The sequence below is a fragment of the Hypanus sabinus genome, chromosome 14, assembly GCF_030144855.1.
Source record: "Hypanus sabinus isolate sHypSab1 chromosome 14, sHypSab1.hap1, whole genome shotgun sequence".
In the NCBI taxonomy this organism is placed as follows: Eukaryota; Metazoa; Chordata; class Chondrichthyes; order Myliobatiformes; family Dasyatidae; genus Hypanus; species Hypanus sabinus.
Window position 1 is genome coordinate 42495821 of NC_082719.1, and position 24187 is coordinate 42520007.

General features: G+C 41.1%; 1 protein-coding gene across 6 annotated transcripts in view; it reads left to right on the plus strand.

Annotated features, from left to right (window-relative positions):
- Nucleotides 1-11860: 11860 nt before the first annotated feature.
- LOC132404679 (NACHT and WD repeat domain-containing protein 2) overlaps nucleotides 11861-24187 on the plus strand; it is a 148663-nt gene continuing 136336 nt past the window's right edge. For 2 of the 6 annotated variants that reach the window (XM_059989016.1, XM_059989021.1), the window contains exons 1-2: nucleotides 11861-13333; nucleotides 15571-15726. In XM_059989016.1, coding sequence (XP_059844999.1) covers nucleotides 13309-13333; nucleotides 15571-15726 — 181 coding nt within the window. In that variant the 5' untranslated portion in view covers nucleotides 11861-13308. Of the gene's footprint in view, nucleotides 13334-13359; nucleotides 13846-14154; nucleotides 14648-15333; nucleotides 15727-24187 lie in introns of those variants that run through there. The other 4 variants (XM_059989018.1, XM_059989019.1, XM_059989017.1 and 1 more) reach the window with 4 other exon arrangements.

Sequence of the window (24187 nt, forward strand, 5' to 3'; positions counted from 1 at the left end):
GTTTACTTTGATCATAATACTAATTTAATTTTCCAAATCTAATTTGTTCATACATCCCCAGCAGCAGTTATGGTGGCCATAATTAAATCTCCCTGGCGAAAGGGTATTCAAAGTTATGCTATTTGTCTACCACCTGATAACCCCTAGCTATGTACTCGAATTCAAGGTACATAGTGATTATCACATGGTCACTGAGATAACATAATACTTACTAAGTCAATTAAAAGTGACAACTCATTAATAACAAAGTTCAACACAGAAGCTTCAGAAAGGAAACCAGAATGTCTCATTTCATGTTATAAGCATCAGCTTGCATCATACACTCGGTTCTTCCGATGAGGTAACCATAGCCTTTGGCCAGGAGTAGATGTCGTCAGGTGGTGCCCAACCTTCTCAGAGTATTTCAACCCTTAACCACTACACTGTCCAACTGGTGGGTCAGCAGTGATGGCCAATTCACTGCCATTCTGCCTCTGGCTTCTAGCTCAACTCCTCTCTCCTACTCCATATCCATCAAGAGGCTCTTTTTGCTTCCTCCCCATCCTGCAGACTGCTTGGTTCTTGCTCTTTTCTTCAAGGCCTAGCACAGACAGCAAACTCCATGCTGACATTGCTGGGAAGCCTCTACAGCCGACGTCCATGGGGAACAGCCACGTCTGCCATCCTTTGTCCCTGTAACCCTGGACTGAGGACCTGTACTTCAAAGCCTTCCTCTCATGAGCCTCCTCACATCCCATATCCTTCCTCCCATGGTACTGTGAGTTCCACCAGAATGATTTTCTGGTCTTTGGTGAACCACAGTACAAGGTCTGGTTGAAATGTGGTTTGCACCACATCTGGGAACTGCAGCTTCCTCCTCACATCAACCCTCATCTCCAACGATTTGCCAATTTGCAGCAGATTGGATTTAGGCCTTTTTGATATGACTGATGTGACCCTGTCCTTCATGAAAATGACTGCCCTGTTTGTCCCTCTGCCAGCTGGTCTCTTTTACACCTCTCCCGCTCTAGTGTGTCAGCAAGGGACAGCAGGACCATGTTGTGGCATCACCTATACCATCCTTGCGTAAAAGCTGTTTTGCATCCTGACAACACAGTGTGCCAGTGAACCTCAATGACCACAAAGCTTGCAGTTAGATCCTCTCTCAGACACCATGTGTGCAGCTGTGATGGCGTAGAGAGAGTGTCATATGCGGACCACAGGAGGAAAGAAATGTGGAAGGGCTCCAGTCTCCAAAGCTCTTCCTGAGTGATCCTGCACTTGGAAGTTCCCATTTTGTCCAGGTGCCCTGGGACCACAAGTCCACAGCCTTCAATACCTGCCTTTCATCCTCACAGATCCGTACCTCTGCCTGAACCATGTCATAACTATCCCTTGCATTTGCACTCCCCCATCATTGGAAGTGTACTGAGCCAAGGCCTTGCTGTCCCAGGCATGGGTTGCCGATGATATCTCTCAATTACAGGGAGCTCATTGTCTGGTCTAGGGATGAGTTGGCGGCCCACTTTCAGCCCGATTTCGTTGTGATTCCTATTTGGTTTATTAGCTTGTCATTGGGGCCCTTCATTGTTAACATAACTCTACACTTTGCACCTTGAACTCCTCCACTACCGATGACAACGGGAACAGTAGCTAGCCTGATCTTATGTAAAGCCCCACTGAAGAAAAACTTGGGGGGATTCCCAATCACCTGAGCAGGTGCTTGTTGACTTCCCTCTCAATGCCTTCTGCAGTGGTCCTGGGGAACTCCTACACCGTGAAAAGCCAGAGCAGTCATGGTAGAAGACCATGTTGGTATAGTCATGTCTTAAGTTTACCATGGAGTCCGGTTCTGTCGATCTTCTCCGGCCACTCTTCAGTCTGCTTTACAGTGATGTTGGCGCTGTCTGCCATTGCTACATTAAACCACTCTCCTCTTTACTGGGATGAAATGACATTTTCCCTATATTTGAAGGCAGAACTTGATGGTAACCTTGCTCTTTTTGATCACCATGCATCTGGACTTCCTGACGTTGAAGGTCATCCTAGCCCAGGCGGCTACATTGTCCAGGGTTTCCAATATCTATCTTGCTTGGACATAGGTTACGGTGGTTACTCATCCATGAACCCCTGTATTGCAAGTTGTCAGATTCTGAGCTCCAACACTTGTCCTCAGGTTATGTTTGCTGCAGCTGATATGAGGAACTTCATACCCATGACAAACAAGATGGGGGGAGATGGTACAACTAATTTGAACCCCTTTTTGGCAGTCTTGTACCTAGCTGTAAAGTGGGCCGAAGTGAAGCATAGCTTGAACCCTCCTGGGTAACTAGTGATCGTGACTCGTGATACTGGCAGGATATGGTAGCAGTCCAGGCCAACCTGGGTGAAGACATGTGGAACTGATCCATAGGCATTGGCTAAGTCTAACCAGATGACCATTCTGATGACTTTCTTCTGCCTGGCCTCGCGGATCAATCGACTGATTATTGACGTGTGTTCAGGGCATCCAGAAAAACCCAGGATGCCACCTTTCTGAATATCTTGCACTCCATGCTTAGGAGGGAGATTGTCCTGTACCGGGTGATCGTAGAGGGATCTTCTTCCTTGGAAACAAAGCATCCTTCAGCCATTTTCCAGCTTGGTGGGATAGGACCTTTGGTCCAAATCTTCCTCATTATCTTCCACAATCTCTGGAGGAGTTTTGGGTATTTCTTATCTACCCTGTAGTGTATACTACTTGGTATTGGGGTGGCAGATGACTTTGCTTTCTTGATAGTATCCTGGACCTCCTACCAAGTTCAGTTCATTGCAGTGATTCCTGGTAGGGAAACCTTTAGGTTGAATTCTAGTCCCTGATGCCTATGGGGATCCCTGTGTGATTTCCACAGAAATTCTTCCACCTCCTGCCTTGAGCTGGTTAGGGTGCCAGATTTTCACTGGTTGAGAAGGGCCCCAGTGAACCAGAACAGGTAAATGTCCTGAAGATGGCAGAGCGTCAGAAGGCTTTGAGTTCTGTATTTATTTCAAGCTCGTGAGCAACTTCTCAGGACTGGTCCGAGTCAGGATCAATATCGCTGGCATATGTCATGAAGTTTGTCATTTTGTGGCAGCACTCCATTGCCACACACTGTAATAAAAGCTACACATTATATTAAGTATATAAAAAAGAAATTAAATTAAATAAGTAGTGATAAAAAGAGGAAGAGAAAACATCAGGTAGTGTATTGGAGCACTGGATGAGGCTGGCTGCAGAAGGTGAGAAATGGAAATGGCATAGGGAGTGCCACGGGTCCATTGCAATGCCCTTCTTTCACCATCATCCTCCTCAAAGCAACCATCCTTCTTGCCAACAAGAAGTAGGTGTACACTTTGCTGGAGGTTGCTGAAAGCAGGCTATCTAATCCTCTTTGAAGTGCCATTTATAGTGTCCAAGTTCTTGGCAAAAGCTTGCATGTACTCATTGTATTCATTGTGTTCACCTGTCGACAATCACTTCAAGCTGGGATTCTAACATTTAAATTTACCTCATACCCTTAAATATGCCAATGCCATGTTGATGTCCAATGCCAATGACCAGTTCTTCCATGGGTAAATATATCATCAGAAAGTCCTATAGCCTTACTTTACTCATTCTTGAGACAAAATCCCTCCAAAAGCTCTGCAAAGTGCATTGTGTTGCTATGGAAATTGCCTGCATATTACACATTTTTATGCTTTAATTGTACAGTACCTGTGCCCACTATAGCAGAACTTGAAAAGACCTGCAGTTTCTGATGCTGCTATATTATCTCCACTGAGGGTAACATGATGAACTCACAACTCTCCCCTAATTTTTGCCGTGATGTTTGGTTATGTCATCTTATTGTGCAAAAAAAAAGTCATGAAGAGTGTTAGTGAATGTAAAGGCAAAGCTTGGGTAATGTGCAAAGTTTTCAGGACTGGTATGGTTAAGGGTATGAAGTAAATCTAAATGTTAGATCCTGAGCTGGAAATGACTGGAGCTAATTAAATAGGAAGTGAGGAGTGGCGTTTAAAGATACATTTACTGATCCTGACGATGAGATTATTAAATGTGTTCAAATCTTAGGTGAGAAAGCAAGAAACAGGCCGTGAGCTTAATCTGTCCATGCCAACCAATGTGCCTTCTGAGCTATTCCTCTTTGTCTGCATTTGCCCCATATGACTCTAAACCTTTCTTATCCATACACATGTCCAAATATTTTTTAAATGGTGTAATTTGGCCTATACCACTTTCCTTGGCAGCTCATTTCATATCCCCACCATCCAATTTGTGGAAAATAATTGCCTATTAGGTTCCCTTTAAATCTTTTCCCTCTCACAACCTTAAACCCTTTAGTGAGAGATACCCCTACCCCAGAAAAAAAATACTCTGTCCATTCACCTGCACACAAGACATTCTGCAGATGCTAGAATTCCAGAGCAATACACACAAAGTGCCGGAGGAACTCAGTGGGTCAGACAGCATCTATGGAAATATTGACTGTTTTCTCCCTTCCATAGCTACTGCCTGACCTGCTGAGTTCCTCCAGCACATTTTGTGTGTGACCATACACCTTATCTATGTCCTTCATGTTTTTATATACCAGTATAGAGTTACAGTACCTCTAATCTTCTTACTCTGCAGAGAAAAAGTTTACAGCCTATCCGGACTCTCCAGGCCATCTAGTCCTGGTAATGTCCTCATGAATCATTTCTGCATTCTTTCCAGCTTAATAACATCAGTCCTATAGTTAGGCAACCAGCACACAAGCATTGTCTCATTAATATCTTTTACAGTTGCAATAAAATGTCCCAAATCCTGTAATCATTGGCATGACCAATGAAGAGAAATGTGCCAAAAGGCCTTCTTCACCACCCTACCTACCTGTGTCACCAATTTCAGGGAAGTGTGCACTTGTGACAGTAATTGTCACCATTTGTTCTACAATGGTTCTCAGGACCCAGACAGAAAATGGTGTTGGGTAGACTGATGGTCCCCAGGGCCTGATGGTCTGCATCCCAGGGTACTTAAGGAGGTGGCTCTAGAAATCGTGGATGCATTGGTAATCATTTTCCAATGTTCTATAGATTCAGGAACAGTTCCTGCTGATTGGAGGGTAGCTAATGTTATCCCACTTTTTAAGAAAGGAGGGAGAGAGAAAACAGGGAATTATAGACCAGTTAGCCTGACATCAGTGGTGGGGAAGATGCTGGATTCAATTATAAAAAGATGAAATAGCGGCACATTTGGATAGCAGTAACAGGATTATTCCAAGTCAGCATGGATTTACGAAAGGGAAATCACGTTTGACTAATCTTCTGGAATTTTTTGAGGATGTAGCTATGAAAATGGACAAGGGAGAGCCAGTGGATGTAGTGTACCTGGACTTTCAGAAAGCCTTTGATAAAGTCCCACATAGGAGATTAGTGGGCAAAATTAGAGCACATGTTATTGGAGGTAGGGTACTAACATGGATAGAAAATTGGTTGGCAGACAGGAAACAAAGAGTAGGGATTAACGGGTCTTTTTCAGAACAGCAGGCAGCGACTAGTGGGGTACCGCAAGGCTCAGTGCTGGGACCACAGCTATTTACAATATACATTAATGATTTAGATGAAGGGATTAAAAGTAACATTAGCAAATTTGCAGATGACACAAAGCTGGGTGGCAGTGTGAAATATGAGGAGGATGTTAGGAGAATGCAGGGTGACTTGGACAGGTTGGGTGAGTGGGCAGATGCATGGCAGATGCAGTTTAATATGGATAAATGTGAAGTTATCCACTTTGGTGGCAAGAACCGGAATGGTGTCAAGTTAGGAAAAGGGGAAGTACAACAAGATCTAGATATTCTTGTACATCAGTCACTGAAAGTAAGCATGTCAGCAGGCAGTGAAGAAAGCTAATGGTATGTTGGCCTTCATAACAAGGGGAGTTGAGTATAGGAGCAAATAGGTCCTTCTGCAGTTGTACAAGGCCCTGGTGAGACCACACCTGGAGTATTGTGTTCAGTTTTGGTCTCCAAATTTGAGGAAGGACATTCTTGCTATTAAGGGAGTGCAGCGTAGGTTCACGAGATGGTGGGACTGTCATATGTTGAAAGATTGGAGCGACTGGTCTTGTATACACTGGAATTTAGAAGGATGAGAGGGGATCTGATTGAAACATATAAGATTATTAAGGGATTGGACACGCTAGAGGCAGAAAATATGTTCCCGATGTTGGGGGAGTCCAGAACCAGAAGCCACAGTTTAAGAATAACGGGTAGGCCATTTAGAACAGAGTTCAGGAAAAACTTTTTCACCCAGAGAGTTGTGGATCTATGGAATGCTCTGCCTCAGAAGGCAGCGGTGGCCAATTATCTGGATGCTTGCAAGAAAGAGTTAGATAGAGCTCTTAAAGATAGCAGAGTCAAGGGATATGGGGAGAAGGCAGGAACGGGGAACTGGTTGTGGATGATCAGCCATGATCACATTGAATGGCAGTGCTGGCTTGAAGGGCCAAATGGCTTACTCCTGCACCTATTGTCTATTGGCCTGATATTCCCATTGACTACAATCACTATCTACCCTGAATATCTGCAAAGAGCTTTTCAGGGGGTTCTCTAAATCTTTTGGATCAAACATCTCACTTCTCTTCACCCCCAATCCCGCATAATATTCCAGTGCTATTTGGAATATCTTGGATCCAGCACTCTCCCATGCTGAGGTATTCTTCAAAATCTCCTGAATCAGAATGAGCTCTTGAACACCTTCTGCAGGCACAATACAAATCAGCTTTAAATTGTGATTGCCTGTAAATTCTGCACACAGTTGAGGATTAAGTAGTGCCATTTGCTATATTCACTCTTTGTTAGGCAAGCATCTACTCAACAGTCCAGATGATGCTGACTGCACCCTGCAATCTTGCAAATTAGCAATCAGCATTTTGCTTGTATCAGAAGCAACAAAAGTGGTTAAATCTGGCATCACAATCCCTGAACATATTTTGGATGCTTTCTAACCTATCCACCTTAGACATTATTTCTGTTTATAAACTCATTAATGGTACTACAAAATTTTATAGATATACCTTGATTATGAAACATATTTTTGTAAACATGACAGATCTATAGTCCAAATAAAATCGTGCAATTAACCCAAGAATTTATAATATCACAAGAAAATGATATGATTCTAATTTATTTACTGATTTATGCATTATTTATTCTGGGTTCAAAATAAATGAGCTGGAGTTAATTTGGGAGAATGAGTTGATCGGCAATCATTTCTTTTAATTTCTTTTCAGGTATTCCATCACCAGGAACTCCTCATGCAACTACCTCACCGAAAATATTCTTTATTCTTTAAACATAATTCAGAGTCCTGATTATATATTTCCTTAATTATTTTTGAATAAATAGTTGTATAAGCATGATAAATGTTTCTATGTCCATGATTGACAGCAGAATTAGCAATTTGAGAAGTAAGTCATTCTGTCGATTAAGTCTATGCCAATTCAGTCCAGTTAATTCCTGCTGTCCTGCTCTCTCTCATAGGCTTGTAATTATTTTCTTCTTTTAAGCATTTATCTGGTTTTTCTTGAACAAGATGATTGAATCTGCCCCACCATTCATCTCTCCATATACCTTCATCCATTCCCTGCACAACATTCCAAATTTAAGTGATGCGTTCATTATTGAGGGATAGTGCAGAGCACACCGGGACGCCAGCATGCAAGATACTCAACTGAACTTCATTGACAACCCTGCTTGTACAGTATGTGAACGACCATGTGTGAGTGATCAACAGAATGGCATAGGAATAACACTACTAACTACCACTTCCCCCCTTCTTGAAAAAAATGAAAAAATAGGTACAGGTAGATACTTTGTGTCCTTAGGACGGCATTGAAATTATGGTCACTGAAATTGAGTGATTCAGTTCACTTCATTTTACCCATAACATGTAACTTGTGCTTCTTACATAAACATAAAAAAGATTTGTCAAATTATAACTGTCTTTCTCTTTGTTTTTAACTCTCTCTCTCTCTCTCTCTCTCTCTCTCTCTGCTTTCCTTTTTTCCCCCATTTCCACTTTTTAAGAACAGTCTCAGTTTGTGAAATGTTTTCTTGGCCCCATGAGCACATTCTTTGTTGGGTTTAGCATAATGCCTGCTTTCTTCGACAGTTTTGTGAACAACTATTCGGGAATGCTTCAGTATCCATTTTGATCGTCACTACTTCATTTTGCAACTGAACCATAGTACACCAGTCTTGTATATTTGGATCTAGAGCCCCAAGGAAATCTCTCTCTCTTCATCTGAATCATGGTCTTCCTTGATCTCCGGACACTGCTTTTGAGTGACACGGGTTTTGAAAATGGCCAACTCTATTGCATTGGTGACATTTCACTTATTTTGCTGGACATTTCTTTGACACGAAATAGAGTCTTGCCACATCTCCTGCAGTTGGACATTTTACCTGCTCTTTGTTTCACTTGTCTGTTTTGTTTGAGCTCAGTAGAGCAATAAAAAGTTTTTCTTTTTCACTTTGTTGCATTTTATTCCTGCCAGTCATCTTCATTCTGCATCTCCTGGTTCCTGGCTATATTGAAACGCAAAAGGATTTCACTGCACCTACTCTGCTTAGATCCTTCATGATTTTAACCAGCTTTATATCTTCTGTTATAACTGAAGTCCCATCACTCTGGAATCATTCTAGTAAATCTCTGCTTATGCCTTCATATCTTCACAAATCTGTGGATCTCAGAAATGGATGAAAAACACTTGTAAACTCTACTCTGGCATCGTTGGGGCGTGACTGCTGCCAGATAATGGAGAATCAATTGCCCTTGATCAGCTTCCTCTGAGCAGAACCATTCTTTTTTTAATGATAGACAACTCGAGTCACATAAAGGTTCTGAGAATGGTCCATAAGCCAATGTTTTTCTGTGTCAGAAATGCTGCCGGCTGAGATCACAGTGACAGGTTAAATAGCTGTAAGTTAGTACAAAACTCAGTTAATTTTAGAACATTAGTAAGAATTAGTTAATTAGTATATATCTGCACTGCAGATTCAAAACATGCCAGACCACGGGAGTTACTGGAACACAGAATGTCTCAATCAAGTTTCAATTTATATTCATATGAATCATGATATATTTCCTCTTGTAGTGGATATCATTGTGCATATGCAAATTCAAAATGGAGGGACATATCATCCAGGAGTCCTACCAGATCAAGTGACAATTGTTCAAAATTGTGATCCAGTAACATACTGAATGTAAATAGTAATTGGACATCCTCATCTCTGTGATCAATTATTGACAATAAAACTGAATTTGCACTTATTGGCCAATTTATTATGTATTTCCTGTACCTAATAAAGTGTATGTTCGTGATCTTCTGCTGCTGTAGCCCATCCACTAAGATTCGACGTGTTGTGCATTCAGAGATGCTGTTCAGTGCACCAGTTGTATCACATTGTTATTTAAGTTACTGTTGCCTTCCTGTCAGCTTGACCCAGTATAGCCATTCTCCTCTGACCCCTCTCATTAAAAGGCATTTTCACCCCAGAACTGCTGCTGATTGGATTTTTTTTGTTTTTGTTTTTCACACCATTCTCTGTAAACTCTAGAGGCTGTTGTGCATGAAAATCTCAGGATAACAGCAGTCTCTCAAATATTCAAACCTCCCCGTCTGGCACCAACAGTCATTCCATGGTCAAAGTCACATAGAGCATATGTCTTCCCCATTCTAATGTTTAATCTGAACAACAACTGAACCTCTTGACCATATCTGCATGCATTTATACATTGAGTCACTGCCATGTGATTGGCTGAGTAGATATTTGCATTAATGAGCGGGTACAATTTTCCAATACTTTGTGGATTTCCCATGAGTTGAAGATACAGAGGTCATAAATCACTGCCTTAAACAATTAGGGACATAACTAAGCAATGCCCAGATGAAGGGCTTCTGCATCATCAATAATGTAATTTGTCTAATGAAATATTAAACTGGGGCTTCATCTGCTCTCAGCAAAAAGATTATATGGGGCTATTTTAAACAAGATTGGGGAATTTATTTCTCAATCAAATCACTATTTCAACATTCCTATTTGCCGGACACTTGTGTATGAATTTGCTGCCGTTTTTCCTTTATAACAGTAATGATTAAACTTCAAATGTAGTTGTAAATTGTGAAATTGATTTGGTATTGCATTTTTTGAACTGGGTGACAATTCCTCTATATTTTGTCATATGGGATCTTTATATAATGTAAAATTAATTTTCATGTGTACTGGGAAAACAATTCTAAGTGCAATTGTGTTTTTTAAGTGCAACAAGATAAATTGTGCCATTTAAAAGCTGGTGCTTGTGCCTTTACATCACTTTAGCTAGAAGTGGAATTTTGTTGGTCCTTTAGCTTCAACACCCTAATATTGTCAATTATATTCCTTTATTTGTTTTGTTGATTTGGAACCAGTTCCTGTGCAATTCAACCTGAGTTAAAATATTACAAATATTTGCAGCTGATGGTTCAATTGTATGTGATATGTGCACATACTAATAACGGCAGGATAGTGGAACTCTTCATACACATTCTGGTGAACTGCACTTTAAAAATTACAACAGTAAGGCATTCCTTTTATTTATTCTGTGCATAATAAGGGCCTAAATTTACAGCAAACTGTTGATTTTCTGTGATCACGGATATGGAGAAAGTTATGCGGAGATGGGGCTGGAACTTTTTGCTTGATTATAAAACAACAACATAGATTGCATGAATTTTTTATCACAGCAAAAATAGCTCAATGAGCTTCACTAGGATATTATTAATATGAATCGGATACTGACAGAGAATGAAGAGGCTATCACATAATGGAGGATTCAAGTCATTTGTGTGTATTTATAATAAACATACAATTTTCATTGTTGTTTTTCCAGTAGCATCAAACAAATATCCAAATTAAGTTTTGCAAGTTACACTCAGTGGCCACTTCATTAAGTACCTTCTAAAGTGGCCATTGAATGTGTGTTTGTGGTTTCCTGCTGCTGTTGCCCATCCACGTCAAGATTCAACATGTGTGGATATTTGAGTTCCTGTCGCCTTCCTGTCATCTTGAACCACCCTGGCCATTCTCCTCTGACCTCTCTCATTAACAAGGCATTTTCACCTATAGATCTGCTACTCACAGGATGTTTTTTCTTTGCTTTTTGCACCACTCCCTGTGAACTCTAGAGACTGTTGTGCATGAAAGTCTCAGGAGATCAGCATTTTCTGAGATATTCAAACCATCCTGTCTGGCACCAACAAGCAAAGTCAAACACGAGGAAATCTGCAGATGCTGGAAATTCAAACAACAACACACACAAAATGCTGGTGGAACGCAGCAGGCCAGGCAGCATCTATAGGGAGAAGGGCTGTCGACGTTTCGGGCCGAGACCCTTCGTCAGGACTAACCAAATCAAAGTCAATGTCACTTAGATTGCATTTTTTCCCCATTCTGCTACTTGGTCTGAAAACCAACTGAATTTCTTGACCACGCTGCATACATTTATGCATTGACTTGCTGCCACATGATTAGCTGATTAGGAATTTGCATTAATGAGTTGGTGTACAGGAGTACCTAATAAAGTCACTACTGAGTATTTATCTAAATGTGTGTGTGTGTGTGTGTGTGTGTGTGTGTGTGTGCGTGCACGTTAGCTCCAGAGACTTGGGAAATAATTTTACCAAGCATGAATGCTGCTCTGGGAGAACTGAAATTCATGAATTCAGTGATTATGAGCTCATTGAAATTTATGACCCTTAAAAGATTCTCCATATTGACCACCAAGAAAACAGGGTCATGGGTTTCCAGTTCATTTAATTTGCAAAACTTAGGATACATTGACACAAAAATAAGTTTAATTTATCACCTTGACCATTATGGCTTTGGTTGACCGAATGAATTATAAGCAAGAAGCAATTGACACGTTTATACCTACATGGATAAATTACCAATATTGACCAAATCCACAATTGCGTCCTAAAGAATCAACTCCCATATCTGTTTTTGTTTCCACAGAGGCTCAACAGTTCTAGACAGCCATCACTACACTTGCTCCCAGGACTTTACCCAAAAGTAGTAAGATCTCAAATAAAAGCTAAATGCTGTGGATGCTGTAAAATAGAAACGAGGCGGGAAATGCTGGAGATAATCAGCAAGCAGGTAAGATCTACTGGAAGACAAATAGAGTTAACATTTCAGAAGGATGGCCTTTAATCAGAAAGATTTGTTTAACCAAATGTACTTCACCTGCAAGAAAAACTAACACAAAGCCCTTTAGATGACTAACAAACTCAGCTGTGCAACAAGCAAAAAAAAATATTAAGTATGGACTTCAGAGTCCTGATGAAGGGTCTGGGCCTAAAATGTCAATTGTTTACTCTTTACCATAGATGCTACCTGGCCTGCTAAGTTCCTCCAGCATTTTACACCTGTCACTTGGATTTCCATCATCTGTAGATTTTCTCCTTTTCAAGAACCTTATCCATTTGTAACAAGGAGGGACTACAGGTCCATCACATAAGGATCAGTGTGAGTAATGAAATGGCACTCATTTGCTGTGGGACTTGGGGAAGATACTTCATAAATCACTGGAAAAATTATGACCACGACTTTTATGGATAGCATCAAGCAGTGATGTAATACTGTTGAAATTATTTATCTGGTTTATTAATAGTCAAAATATGATTTTTTTTTCATTGTTTATCCAACTTAGAACAATGTATTTTCTTTACAGCTTTCCTTAGTAAAAATTTACAGTGGCCTATAATTCCACGGGGATTATGAAGTTTTTTCATGCTATTCCCAAATTGTGACATACGTACATGTAAATAGGTGGGCTACTTAACATTAGGTAAAGTATTCTCAAGGTGGGTTCTTACTCAGGATTTGCACACACTGCCTGGATTAGCATAGTGTAATGAGTTCAAATCCCAACTAACAAGGCGTCAAGCTACATTCGGCAAACAGCGGGCTCGCGTTTTAAACGGTGATGATCAATTCAAAAGGAAATCTGAGATCTCTCAGTGCCTCGTCAGCTGCTCCCGGCATTTTGGTATGAGCAATGTGGAATATGCTGAAAACATTTCAAAACCCTCTAAAGCACCTTTTTATGTTAACTTAGTCCATACTACAGAGAAATCTCGATAAAACGTCGTGGCCACGCGTTTAAAATAGAAAAGAGGAAATGATAACTCAGTGAGTGTGAGTATCACAAGGAATTACGAAAGAAAATACACTGCCAGGTGCAGAGGCGTAGGAAGAGAGTGATAAACCGTTGCATTTAACAGATTTGATGGTGGCTGCAATAGGGCGGACAGGTGGGTTAAAACACTTAAGGGCGGTGTACGCCGGTAAGAGTGGAACGTTTTAGTGATGATGACCTTAAAGTAATCTATGATGACAAATCAATACACAAAATTATCTCCAATATAAGCTTTTCTAATGTATTTCGTTTGTACTAATTTATGATTGGGTAATTATTTTCCTCAATGTCATCTCCCAATCATTGTCAATGAAGAACAAATTAACAGATTGATTCCAATTCATACAAACGATAAAAGAATTCCTAAATGCTGTTTTAATAATACTGTAATTCAGAAATAACAATTATTTGTCAGAGAAATGAATGGCCCAGGACAGCCCAGTTCAAGTCTACTCCACGATTCTGCTGCAGAAACCTTCGCGGATTCCGTGCATGCTGCTTGCAAAACCCGTCTTAAACTACAAGCGTTCCGACCAAAAGGGAGAAATGGAGTGGGATACGTGCATCTTTTTGGCAGAATTATGCCGACTCATGCCTGTGTTGGATGCTAATTGAACATGCCTGTAGGTAGAAACAAATTTTCTTTCTTTTTCCTCGAATTTAGTGGCAAACTGGAGAACCAAAGTCCAAAGATGTGGGTTCAGCGGTCAATGTTCTGCCTACATATACGAACGTAGGAAAGTGTCAATAAATTAGCCCTTCAGTATTCCTCGGATTTTATTGTATATCCAGATCGAAAGTTCTAACCCTGGATAAGCAGTTACAGTAAATGTTCCCTTCCCTTTGGATTTTAAATCTATTACCTTTTGTCCAGTGTTTGTGAAATATTGCTTCCCTCTATTGACCGGTTTAATATTTGCTTCACTGTGGAACATTGACAGATGTTGGGGCACTTATTCATTTTTATCCCGTGACATTTAATTCAAAGGTGCAATCGTGTCCTACGGTTCACGTATCGATTGCATCTATTAAAAATTAAACTTCACTGGAACGCGAGCCGCCGATGAAACTACTTCAGAGACCTGGATGTCACTGCGGTTGGTCAGGATGTGGCGGATCCACATGTGGCTCTGCTGTAACCCATCGCATTTATACCGCGCCGCTGCTCCGTCAGAGTTCAGTCTGCTCTGAGAAGCAGCGTCTACTCACTCCGAGAGCTTCACGGTTCAGCTCAGCTCAGTCACATCTGGAGATTAAACTGCTCTCTGGCGGGCAGTCCAGGTGACCTGGTGGTCACGCATCCGTGCGTCCGGCGGTTACTTCAGGAGACAGCGCCGTCGCCAGCGCTCTCAGCTGCCGTGACAAAGGGACCTCGATCACAAGCTTCCACTATCGCCCCCCATCCCCATCCCCACGGCCACCCAACGAGGTAGTCAGTGATCGAGAGGGCAGCGCTCCGGAACTATCCCGACTCCGGAAATCACTCTCTCAGCTTAATCTTCCAGTAAAAGAAACAGTGACCGCGGAGACCGGGAAAAGGCTGAGCAGCGATCGATCAGGGGCTCTGGACCCCGTCCTCGCTGAGTGAGGGGAAGGGGAATCGGAAGCGCTGCCTGCACCACCAACCTTCACAGCCCTCTCCACCCCACTTTTCCCCGCCCCGTCGAGGAGGAGCTCACCTACCTCTGATCTTAAGTAGGGAGACGGGCTCGGCTGCAATGACAGCCTGAAGGGAAAGCCTGTTCTAGAAATCCACCACACCCCCGAGCCCTCTCCTCCGCCATTCAGCGGAGATGAAGAGCCGTCCCTCTGCCGGCGCTTAGTCCAGGGACGCTTCCACTCCCCTCGCCCACAAGTTAGCGGGCAGATCCACTCAGCAACCATGAGCTGACCCAATCCCAGCTCACGCCTCCATCGACTTTCACTCACTTTCTCTCCCTCAAAGAAGTACTCTAAAATAAACTAAGTTATTTCTAAGGACAAGATAATTTTTATGGTGATTGAGCCAAAATGATTTGATTTGAAATATTTTGAGCCTCAGACATTTGCTCCGAATCGGGCGCCCACTGTTTTTATCTTTGTTGCTATTATTATTGCCATTTATTGCTTTTGCAGTCGGGGTGATGTGAGGCTGGGAGCTAGTCTCACTGACCTGTTGTGACTCGGCTGGCGAAGCTCCTGCCCCTCTCGGATGGCGTCTGGTGGCCGCTTCTTGTCCCGTTTTTAATCGCCTGCTGCCACCGCTCTCGGCGAGCGTCTCGCTGCTGCCGTTCCTTCACTCTCTGCATCCGTCCACCACAAAAACCTTATTTAGCATTGAGCACGCTTGCCCCCTTTTCTTTATTATTCCAGCCAACATGCTGATGTGGTCGGTACCGGGCTCCAGGCTGCCCTCTCCCCGGGACTCGGCGCTCCGCAGGGCGGCACTGGCTGGAGCCGTGACCGCTCTCCCTCAGCATCTCCCGGGCAGCAGGAGCATCAAGGTCTTCATCAGCTGCAATCCCGAAGGTAAGACATTCAGCATCAACTAGTTTCACTTTTTAAGCCTTAACTCTTCTTCTTTAAAAGAAAACTTGTCCTAAGTTTCGCTTAACGGAAACAGCATCGTCAGTAGTGTTAATCATGGGTTTTCTGTGAGCAGCAAAGCTGAAATGAGGGCTATTGGCAGTGTTTAAGCTGTTAACGTTATTTTCCCATTAAGTTGAAAAAGAAATCAGCTTGTTCAGTTATGAAATAAGTAGCTTTTACCCCGTACGACCTGTGTGAGGCTCCAGAAATAATATGGTTTACCCTTGGTCTGCCTTCAAATGACTATTTAGTTTTGTCAAAACTGCTAAGAAAATTTGTCTGAGGAAAAAAAACAACAATCTAACTCGAGTAGGGTAAGTGCAGACTCAGCTACAGAAACCCTGCAAACTCCCTTTACTAACCTCTGAGTACTTGTTGCCAAAATTACATAGACTCATCATGCAAGAGGATGAGATAGTCATTGTTTTGACGACTTGCCTTTGGAGTATGTAACGAGAATAAATTTGAAGATAAAACATACTTGGGTCTCTTTCTAGGAAATCTGTTTGTTGTGTTGGGATTGTGGCAACTGGAGCAGTAGTGTGATCTTGGCATGGCCCAGTAGCATGGAGATTGGAGCCATGCAGTCCATGGCGTGGAGTAATACTATTGTGGTGCTGAAATGGAGTAGATTAAGAACAGATTCAACAACTCAAACTGGGGATCTAATTTTACAGTTGCTAAATCAGTATAGTTAGGTCAGGTGAGTGGTGAGTGGAGTAGCATCAGGCACATCTAAACATGGCATTACAGTCTGGTGCAGATTGGGCAGCGTAATTGCAAAGGAGTGAACAGCAAACCATGGACAGGTTTGCTTAAAACAGAAGAACAAAACAAGCAGATCAGATCAACTCTGCCACATTCAGTTATGGAAGGTGTGGAAATTAAGCAATGGGAAGAGCGTGTGCCATGAGTATTAGTCTGCTGTGATGATAGAGCCAGCAAATGCTGCAAAAGACAAGACCAATGTACTTGCAACTCTCTTTAGCTATAAATGGCATAAGAAATGATCCATTCGTTTTCTTCCTGCAAAGACCCCATCAGCATAAAAGTCAATGTTCAGCTCTTTTGATTTACCTGGTGTACTATCAAGGAGCAGCTGAATATGCTGTATAAAAATAAGCAATAAATTGTACTAATAATCTAGTTACTATGCTTAAGTCTTTTGCTTCAGAACTTTCCATAACTCTAACTAAGCTGTTCCAGGTTAACAACAAAACTGGGCTCTGCCCAGCAACGAGGAAAGTTGCTACAGATTTGCTGCTGATGTTAAGCAAGATTTATTCAATACAGACAGTTACCACTTCATCAGGCAACTCCCAGTGGTCTGTAAAGAAAGCAAAGGTGTTTTTAATGATACTGTCAAGAGGAATTCACACAGCAACAATTTGCTTATTGCTGTTCATTTTGCCAGAGAAACTCATTGCACACTTGGTCCAAATAATTGACTTAACCTCGGGACAAGGTATTGCCCAGTGAAATTGAACTCTCTGGAAATCACGGGGAAAACCTTGCTCTAGTTTAAGTTATACTTAGCTTTGAAAGGACGATTGAGATTGTTGATGTACACCATGATCCCAGATCATCACTGCAAGAGGTACATCGAGCCGTATCCTTGGATTAGCTATTCTGGCTACTTTATGAGTGATCTACCCTGCATCATAAAGTCAAAGTGATTACCCATGATTGGGCACAAATTCTCTATTCCCAACTCTCAGGTAAAGAAGTAGTTCCTCACTATATACACCAATTTCAGGAATGCACTGATAACTAAACTTCATGCCTCACATGTCATAAAGTCATGATCTCCAGTACAGAGTCAAATCCACTAGCATCAAAATCTTGGGATATCTATGAGCCAGAAATTCAACTCGACCAATGGCTTCTCTGCGGGTGTGGACAATGACGCAGTTAGAAGAGATGATGTCTCATAGCATCAGTAACTTGGGCTGAATCTTGACCTCAGATATTATCTGTGTGGAGTTTACACATTCTCTCTTTGCCTGGTTTTCTCCACCTGTTTCAATTTCCACCCACAATCTAAAGATATCCAGAATGCTTGGTTATTTAATTTGTCCCTGCTGCAGGGATGTGTGATGGAATTTGTGGGGTGGGGAGGGGGCAGTTGATCAGAATGCGAGAAAAATTAAAAACGGGGTCAATATAGGTTTAATGCAAATAGGTGGTTCTGCTGGACAAAGAAGCCTGTTTCTATGCTGTATCTCTCTTTAACACAATAACTCCATCAATGTTATGCTAGAAGGGCAAGTCAATTACTCACCTCCTGATTCCCTAAGATGTTTCCACTATCTGTGTAGTTAGTGAAGCAGAGCTCTCTATTCACCATTTACAGTGAACGTTCTTGTTGCATGGATGTGAGGTTCTCACCATCATCCTCTACTTCAAGCAGTCATAGAACAAGTATTCCCTAGAATCAGTGAGATTGCTGTATTTTTCAAGAGGGCTTTGTAAGCATCTGTGAATAATCTCTTCTGTATCACCTAGCAATTTCTTCCTTCTCAGAGCTCAACACAGAGTGTTTGGTGCCAGGCATGCAAATATCATGCCGTCCTGGCGAAGCCAAATTAATTTAACAAGGACCTCAGTGTAGGGGATGTTGGCTTGGGAGAGAGAACAATGTCTTTGGCTTGTTATCCTGGAAAATTTTGTGGAGAAAGCTTTGGTGCTATTTTTACAGTGTTTGAGATGCCTACTGTAGGCAGTCCAAGACTTGGAAGCTTTTGGTAGAACAGGGATCTCTGCTGCTTGGTGACTATGAAAATTTGTCTCAAATATGAGGATTTCAAATCTCATTGAGATCTTATTCAAGACTCATCTAAAATCTCATTAAGGTAAAATCTCAAAGACCTTTTTCCTTATTTACCAAAATGCTGTGCTGAAATGTACTCAGTGGCTGCCTTGGTAGGTAAAGGAAGTACCTTATGAAGTGCCCACTAAGCGTGCTTCTGTATGTTCATGTTCTCCTGCAGCTGAAGCTCATCCACTTCAAGGTTCAACGTGTTGTGCATTCAGAGAAGCTCTTCTGCCCACCACTGCTGTAATGCATGACTATTTGAGTTATTGTTGCCTTCCAGTCAGCTTGAGCCAGTATAGCCATTCCTCCCTGACCTCTCTCATTAGCTTTTGCCTGCAGAACTTCTGCTCACTTTTTTGCACCATTCTCTACAAACTCTAGAGACTACTGTGCATAAAAATCTCAGGAGATCAGTAGTTTCTGAAAAACTCATATCACCCCATCTGGCACCAACATCATTCTATGGTCAAAATTGTTTAGATCCCATTTCTTCCCCATTCTGAGGTTTAGGTCTGAACCGCTCTTAACCACGTCTGCATGATTTTATGCATTGTGTTGCTTGCACAGGATTGGCTGATTAGATATTTGCATTAATGAGCAGGTGGACAGGTGTACCTAGTAAAGTGGCCATGGGATGTAAGTTCACAGTTCTCACATTTGATCCATATCAATCAGCTGCTATCAACAAAACTTGACAACTTTTTGAGTGGAAACTTTTCTATTTATAAACATAGTGATTGTGATTGCTGCTGGGTGAAAGATTATACATTGTATCACCTTACATGGCAGGAGATCATCTCCACAAATTAAAGTCACACTTCCTGGAGAACACTGCCTTCTTCCATTATGTCACATTTATAATTATTTCCCAGACTTCTATTTGACCTTTGGAGGGCAGCTCTGATTGGTGACTGAGCTGGTCTTGTCAACAACAGGCAAATTCATCTTGAGTGTTAGGTTAGCAGGTAAGCTGGCACTGGTGAATGTTATGATTTAATTGATTATTTTATGACATCATATGCCCCTATCCTTCGCAAGTATCAGAGTCAAGCTTCAGGGTGTTTAGACACCAAGCTGTTCTCTGCTTCTTCTGCCCATCAGCACAGCCACGGCCCTGGCAGGAGAATGATTTTTCTAATGTGTTATTTACACTTGAGGGATTACTGCATTCTGACACCAGCAGTAATAACTTTTAAACTTATTCAGTGAAGAAAGTTGAAATTTACCTTTGTGATTAATGTCTGTTGGAAAATTGAACAATGTAGTTTTATGCCTTTGTGATTTTAATACACAATCAGGTGTATTATTACCGGCATGTGCCGTGGAATTTGGTAACTTAGCAGAGGTAGTGCAATGCAATACATGGTAATATGGAAAGGAAAAAACAAGTAAGTTATTCAGTTATAATAAGTATATATATGTATATTAAATAGTTAGATTCAAAATACTACAAAACAGGGATAATATTAAAAAAAATGAGTTAGTGTTCATTTGCTCAATGTCCATTTAGGAATCGGATGGCAGAGGGGAAGAAGCTGTTTCTGAATCACTGAGTGTGTGCCTTCAGGCTTCTGTACCTCCTACCTGGTGCTAACAATGAGAAAAGGGCGTGTCCTGGATGGTGGGGATCCTTAATAATGGACACTGCCTTTATGAGGTACCTCTCCTTGAAGGAGGCTAGTACCCAAAGAGGAGATGACTTCCTGTAGCTTTTATAAGTCCTGTGCAGTAGGCCCCATACCAGACAGTGATGCAGCCTGTCATAATGCTCTCCATGGTACATCTATAGAAGTTTTTGAGTGTTTTAGGTGACAAATTAAATCTCTTCAAACTCATAATGAAACATAACCACTGTCTTGCCTTCTTTATAGCTGGGACCAGGTTAGATCCTCAGAGATATTGACACCCAGAAGCTTCAAGTTGCTCACTCTCTCCACTTCTGATCCCTTGATGAGGACTGGTTTATTTTCCTTTGTCTTACCCTTCCTGAAGTCCACAATCAGCTCTTTCATCTTACTGACATTGATGATGGTTGTTGCTGCAACACCACTCAACAAGACAGTAAACCTCACTGCTGTACGCCCTCTCATCTCCATCTGAGATTCTACCAACAATGGTTATATCATCAGCAAATTTATAGATGACATTTGAGCTATACCTAGCCACACAATCAAAGGTGTAGAGAGAGTAGAGCAGTGGGCTAAGGACACACCCTGAGGTGAGCCAGTGTTGATCATCAGCAAGGAAGTGATATTATTACCAATCAGCACAGATTGTGGTCTTCTGGTTAGGAAGTCGAGAATCCAATTGCAGAGGGAGGTACAGAGGCCCAGGTTCTGTAGCTTATCATTCAGGACTGTGGCTGGGGAAGTGGTTGCATTAACAGCAGAGTTATATTCAACGAACAACATCCTGACATTGGTATTTGTATTGACCAGGTGATCTAAGGCTATGTGAAGAGCCATTAGGATTGCATCTGCTATAAACCTGTTGCGGCAACAGGCAAGTTGCAGTGGTCCAGGTCCTTGCTGAGGCAGGAGGTGATTCTAGCCACGAACAAGATCATAACCAGAGATGTGTGTGCTACTGGATGATAGTCATTAAGGCAGCTCATGCTACTCTTCTTAGGCACTGCTATAATCGTTGATTGTGGAACTTCCGACCATAGCAGTAACGTGAAATTCATATCAGCAAAATGTCCCATCATTTTTAATATTAAAAGATATTTAATGGGGACAGCCTTAATGCTGCTTATTAAATGAAGATGAGGGAAGTTAGGCTTCTGTAAGCAGTGAAGTCATGAGTGAAATATATAGGATTGATTCATGATATTATTAATAGTGTTCCATTCTATATTCTGAGCTTTTTTTATTTAAGTGTTATATTGTTTTATTTCCAAGTCTAAAGATTCATTGAGCATCTTGTGCTTGCAAACACATAGTGGTCTGCAGATGATGTGATAATGAAATTGACACAGCGTAAATGTGTATCGAATTGAGTGCAATCTTGCTGATTCAGAGCACAAATGCTGCTTTTGTTAGATTGAACGTGTTTATTTTTAGTAAATTAATTTCATTGAAGAATTAACAGCTACAAGATAACATGATGTAATGCAGGCTTAGCACTGACAGATTAATTGAGAATTGCTTAGAGCCTTTGAGCATTTGTTGTGTTCGAGATAGGATCATTTTCATGGTGATTAAGAAAACTTAAAGATTTATGCTGAGGGAAGTAAATGTTAAATGCAGCTTGGTGCTATTAAGTTACTAAAAATATTTTGTTGGTAAAGAAAAATATCCAAGCATAATTGCAGTTGATTAATTATAAATTTTCTCTGAAATTTCCAAGAACACACTCTTTTAGACATGAATCCATTTGAAGATATTTACGCACTTAGGCAAATCTGTTGGAAAAGTGTTGCTTGTACATTTTTGAAGTAATGTATATTCTTAAAAGTTCTGAAGGATTAATAAAATACTAATAGGTGGTTTATATACTAAGTAGCTAAGCAACAAATTTCAAAAAATATTGGCACATTCCCAGGTAATTTTAACATATTACAAATGTATAATCAATGGACAGAAAATATCAGGACATATTTAAAATGCGTAACATGGATCAAAATCTTTCTCAATGTGTTTGAGATTATTAGATTGCTTATTAGTTGTAGTGGTAGAAAGTAAAAAAAAAACACTTGAAACTATATAAATATACCCAAAATGGAAAAGAAGATCTAAAAATACTAACCTATGTTAAATCCTGTCTGTTTCCCCCTTTCTCAGAGAAACCGATAGAGGAACGCTCATAGCGCAGGTCTAACCTACACAGGTTGTTCAGTCAGACTGCCCAGCAGAACTGTCACAATGTTCTGCTCTGTCACTGAACTCGAAGAGCCTGGTGTCAGAGCATAGTTGAGCAATTGTAGCAAGCAGCTGTCATTGTGTTCTTGACTTTGGTGTTCAGTCATGCACTAACAGAAATGCTGAACTTGCTGGCACTTCTGCCAGAAAACTCTGGCAGTTCAGCATATCTGTATCCTCTGGTTCTCAAGCCTAATAGGAAACAGTTTCACGTTGTTTTGTCTGGATTCTTTATCATCTTTCATTAAATTTATTCAATCATGTTCTGGTTTGATCAATCCTACCTTTTTCAGTCATTACATGTAACTGAAATGACATTTCCTCTCAAAATAACTGAACCAATCATTTCAAATTGAAGCACCATGCCTTTTTTCCTTGCAACTTTACGGTTTACCATTAAAATTATGCTTTTCAACAGGTGAATATATTCAATGTTAAACTTCACATGAAGCAATAGACTCATTATAATGGTTTTCAAATACTTCTCAAACAGTGAGTGAATCACCTACAGAGGATAAATCTCAAAGATGCAATACAGCCAGAGTGGTTGAGCATCATTTGAAAAGCCTACTTGATCCCTAATAAGTCAGAATTTCAGATATAATTGTACCAATATCACAGCGCAGAATGACTCCTCAAGAAGCTCTTGTCTTTGCAAGTCCCAGGCAAAGTACGGAATAACCTTGATAATTTCATTGTAATTTGCATAACTTGGAACAGCATTTTTTTAAATTACATTAACCATGTCAGTGTATTGCACAGTTCAGCATGAATAAAATATGGTATCAGATAAAGACTTAATTTGTAACCCAGGAAATTCTACAAAGCCCACAAAATTAATTGAGCCTTTGTGAAAAACCTTTGAGAAAAATTGATCATGTTGCTATTAAGAATGGTGAGAATATCATTACCAGGGCAGTACTCCTACAAAGGACAGATTAAATGCATTGGAATTTAGAAGGATGAGAGGGGATCTGATTGAAACATACAAGATTATTAAAGGATTGGACACGCTGGAGGCAGGAAGCATGTTCCCGCTGATGGGTGAGTCCAGAACTAGAGGGCACAGTTTAAGAATAAGGGGTAGGCCATTTAGAACAGAGATGCGGAAAAACTTTTTCACCCAGAGAGTGGTGGATATGTGGAATGCTCTGCCCCAGAAGGCAGTGGAGGCCAAGTCTCTGGGTGCATTCAAGAGAGAGTTAGATAGAGCTCTTATAGATAGTGGGGGTCAAGGGATATGGGGAGAGGGCAGGAAAAGGGTACTGATTGTGTATGATCAGCCATGATCACAGTGAATGGTGGTGCTGGCTAGAAGGGCTGAATGGCCTACTCCTGCACCTACTGTCTATTGTCTATAAAAGTTGAACTACAACCCTATAGTGCTGACTCTGACCTGTTACTTCTTTTCAAAAGTTTCCTGTAGCAACCATAGAATTAGAATTGGTAGACTTCTTACAAAGAGAAAGCTGTAACTCAAAAGATTTAATACTTCACATTGTAAATTGTGCTGATGGACAATAATACATTATGAAATGCTAGGCATGGTAATATAACATAATGCTACCTATATTACTTACCGGTGTGGAACTTTGCACAACCGGGAATGCCCAGTGCCCATGACATTTTGAACAGTGCTTATCAGAGAAAGTTAATGCATTCTTTCTGAAGGAATAGATATGCCTTTGAGTATGTAGCGTGTTTGAGCTGTACTATGACACCTCTA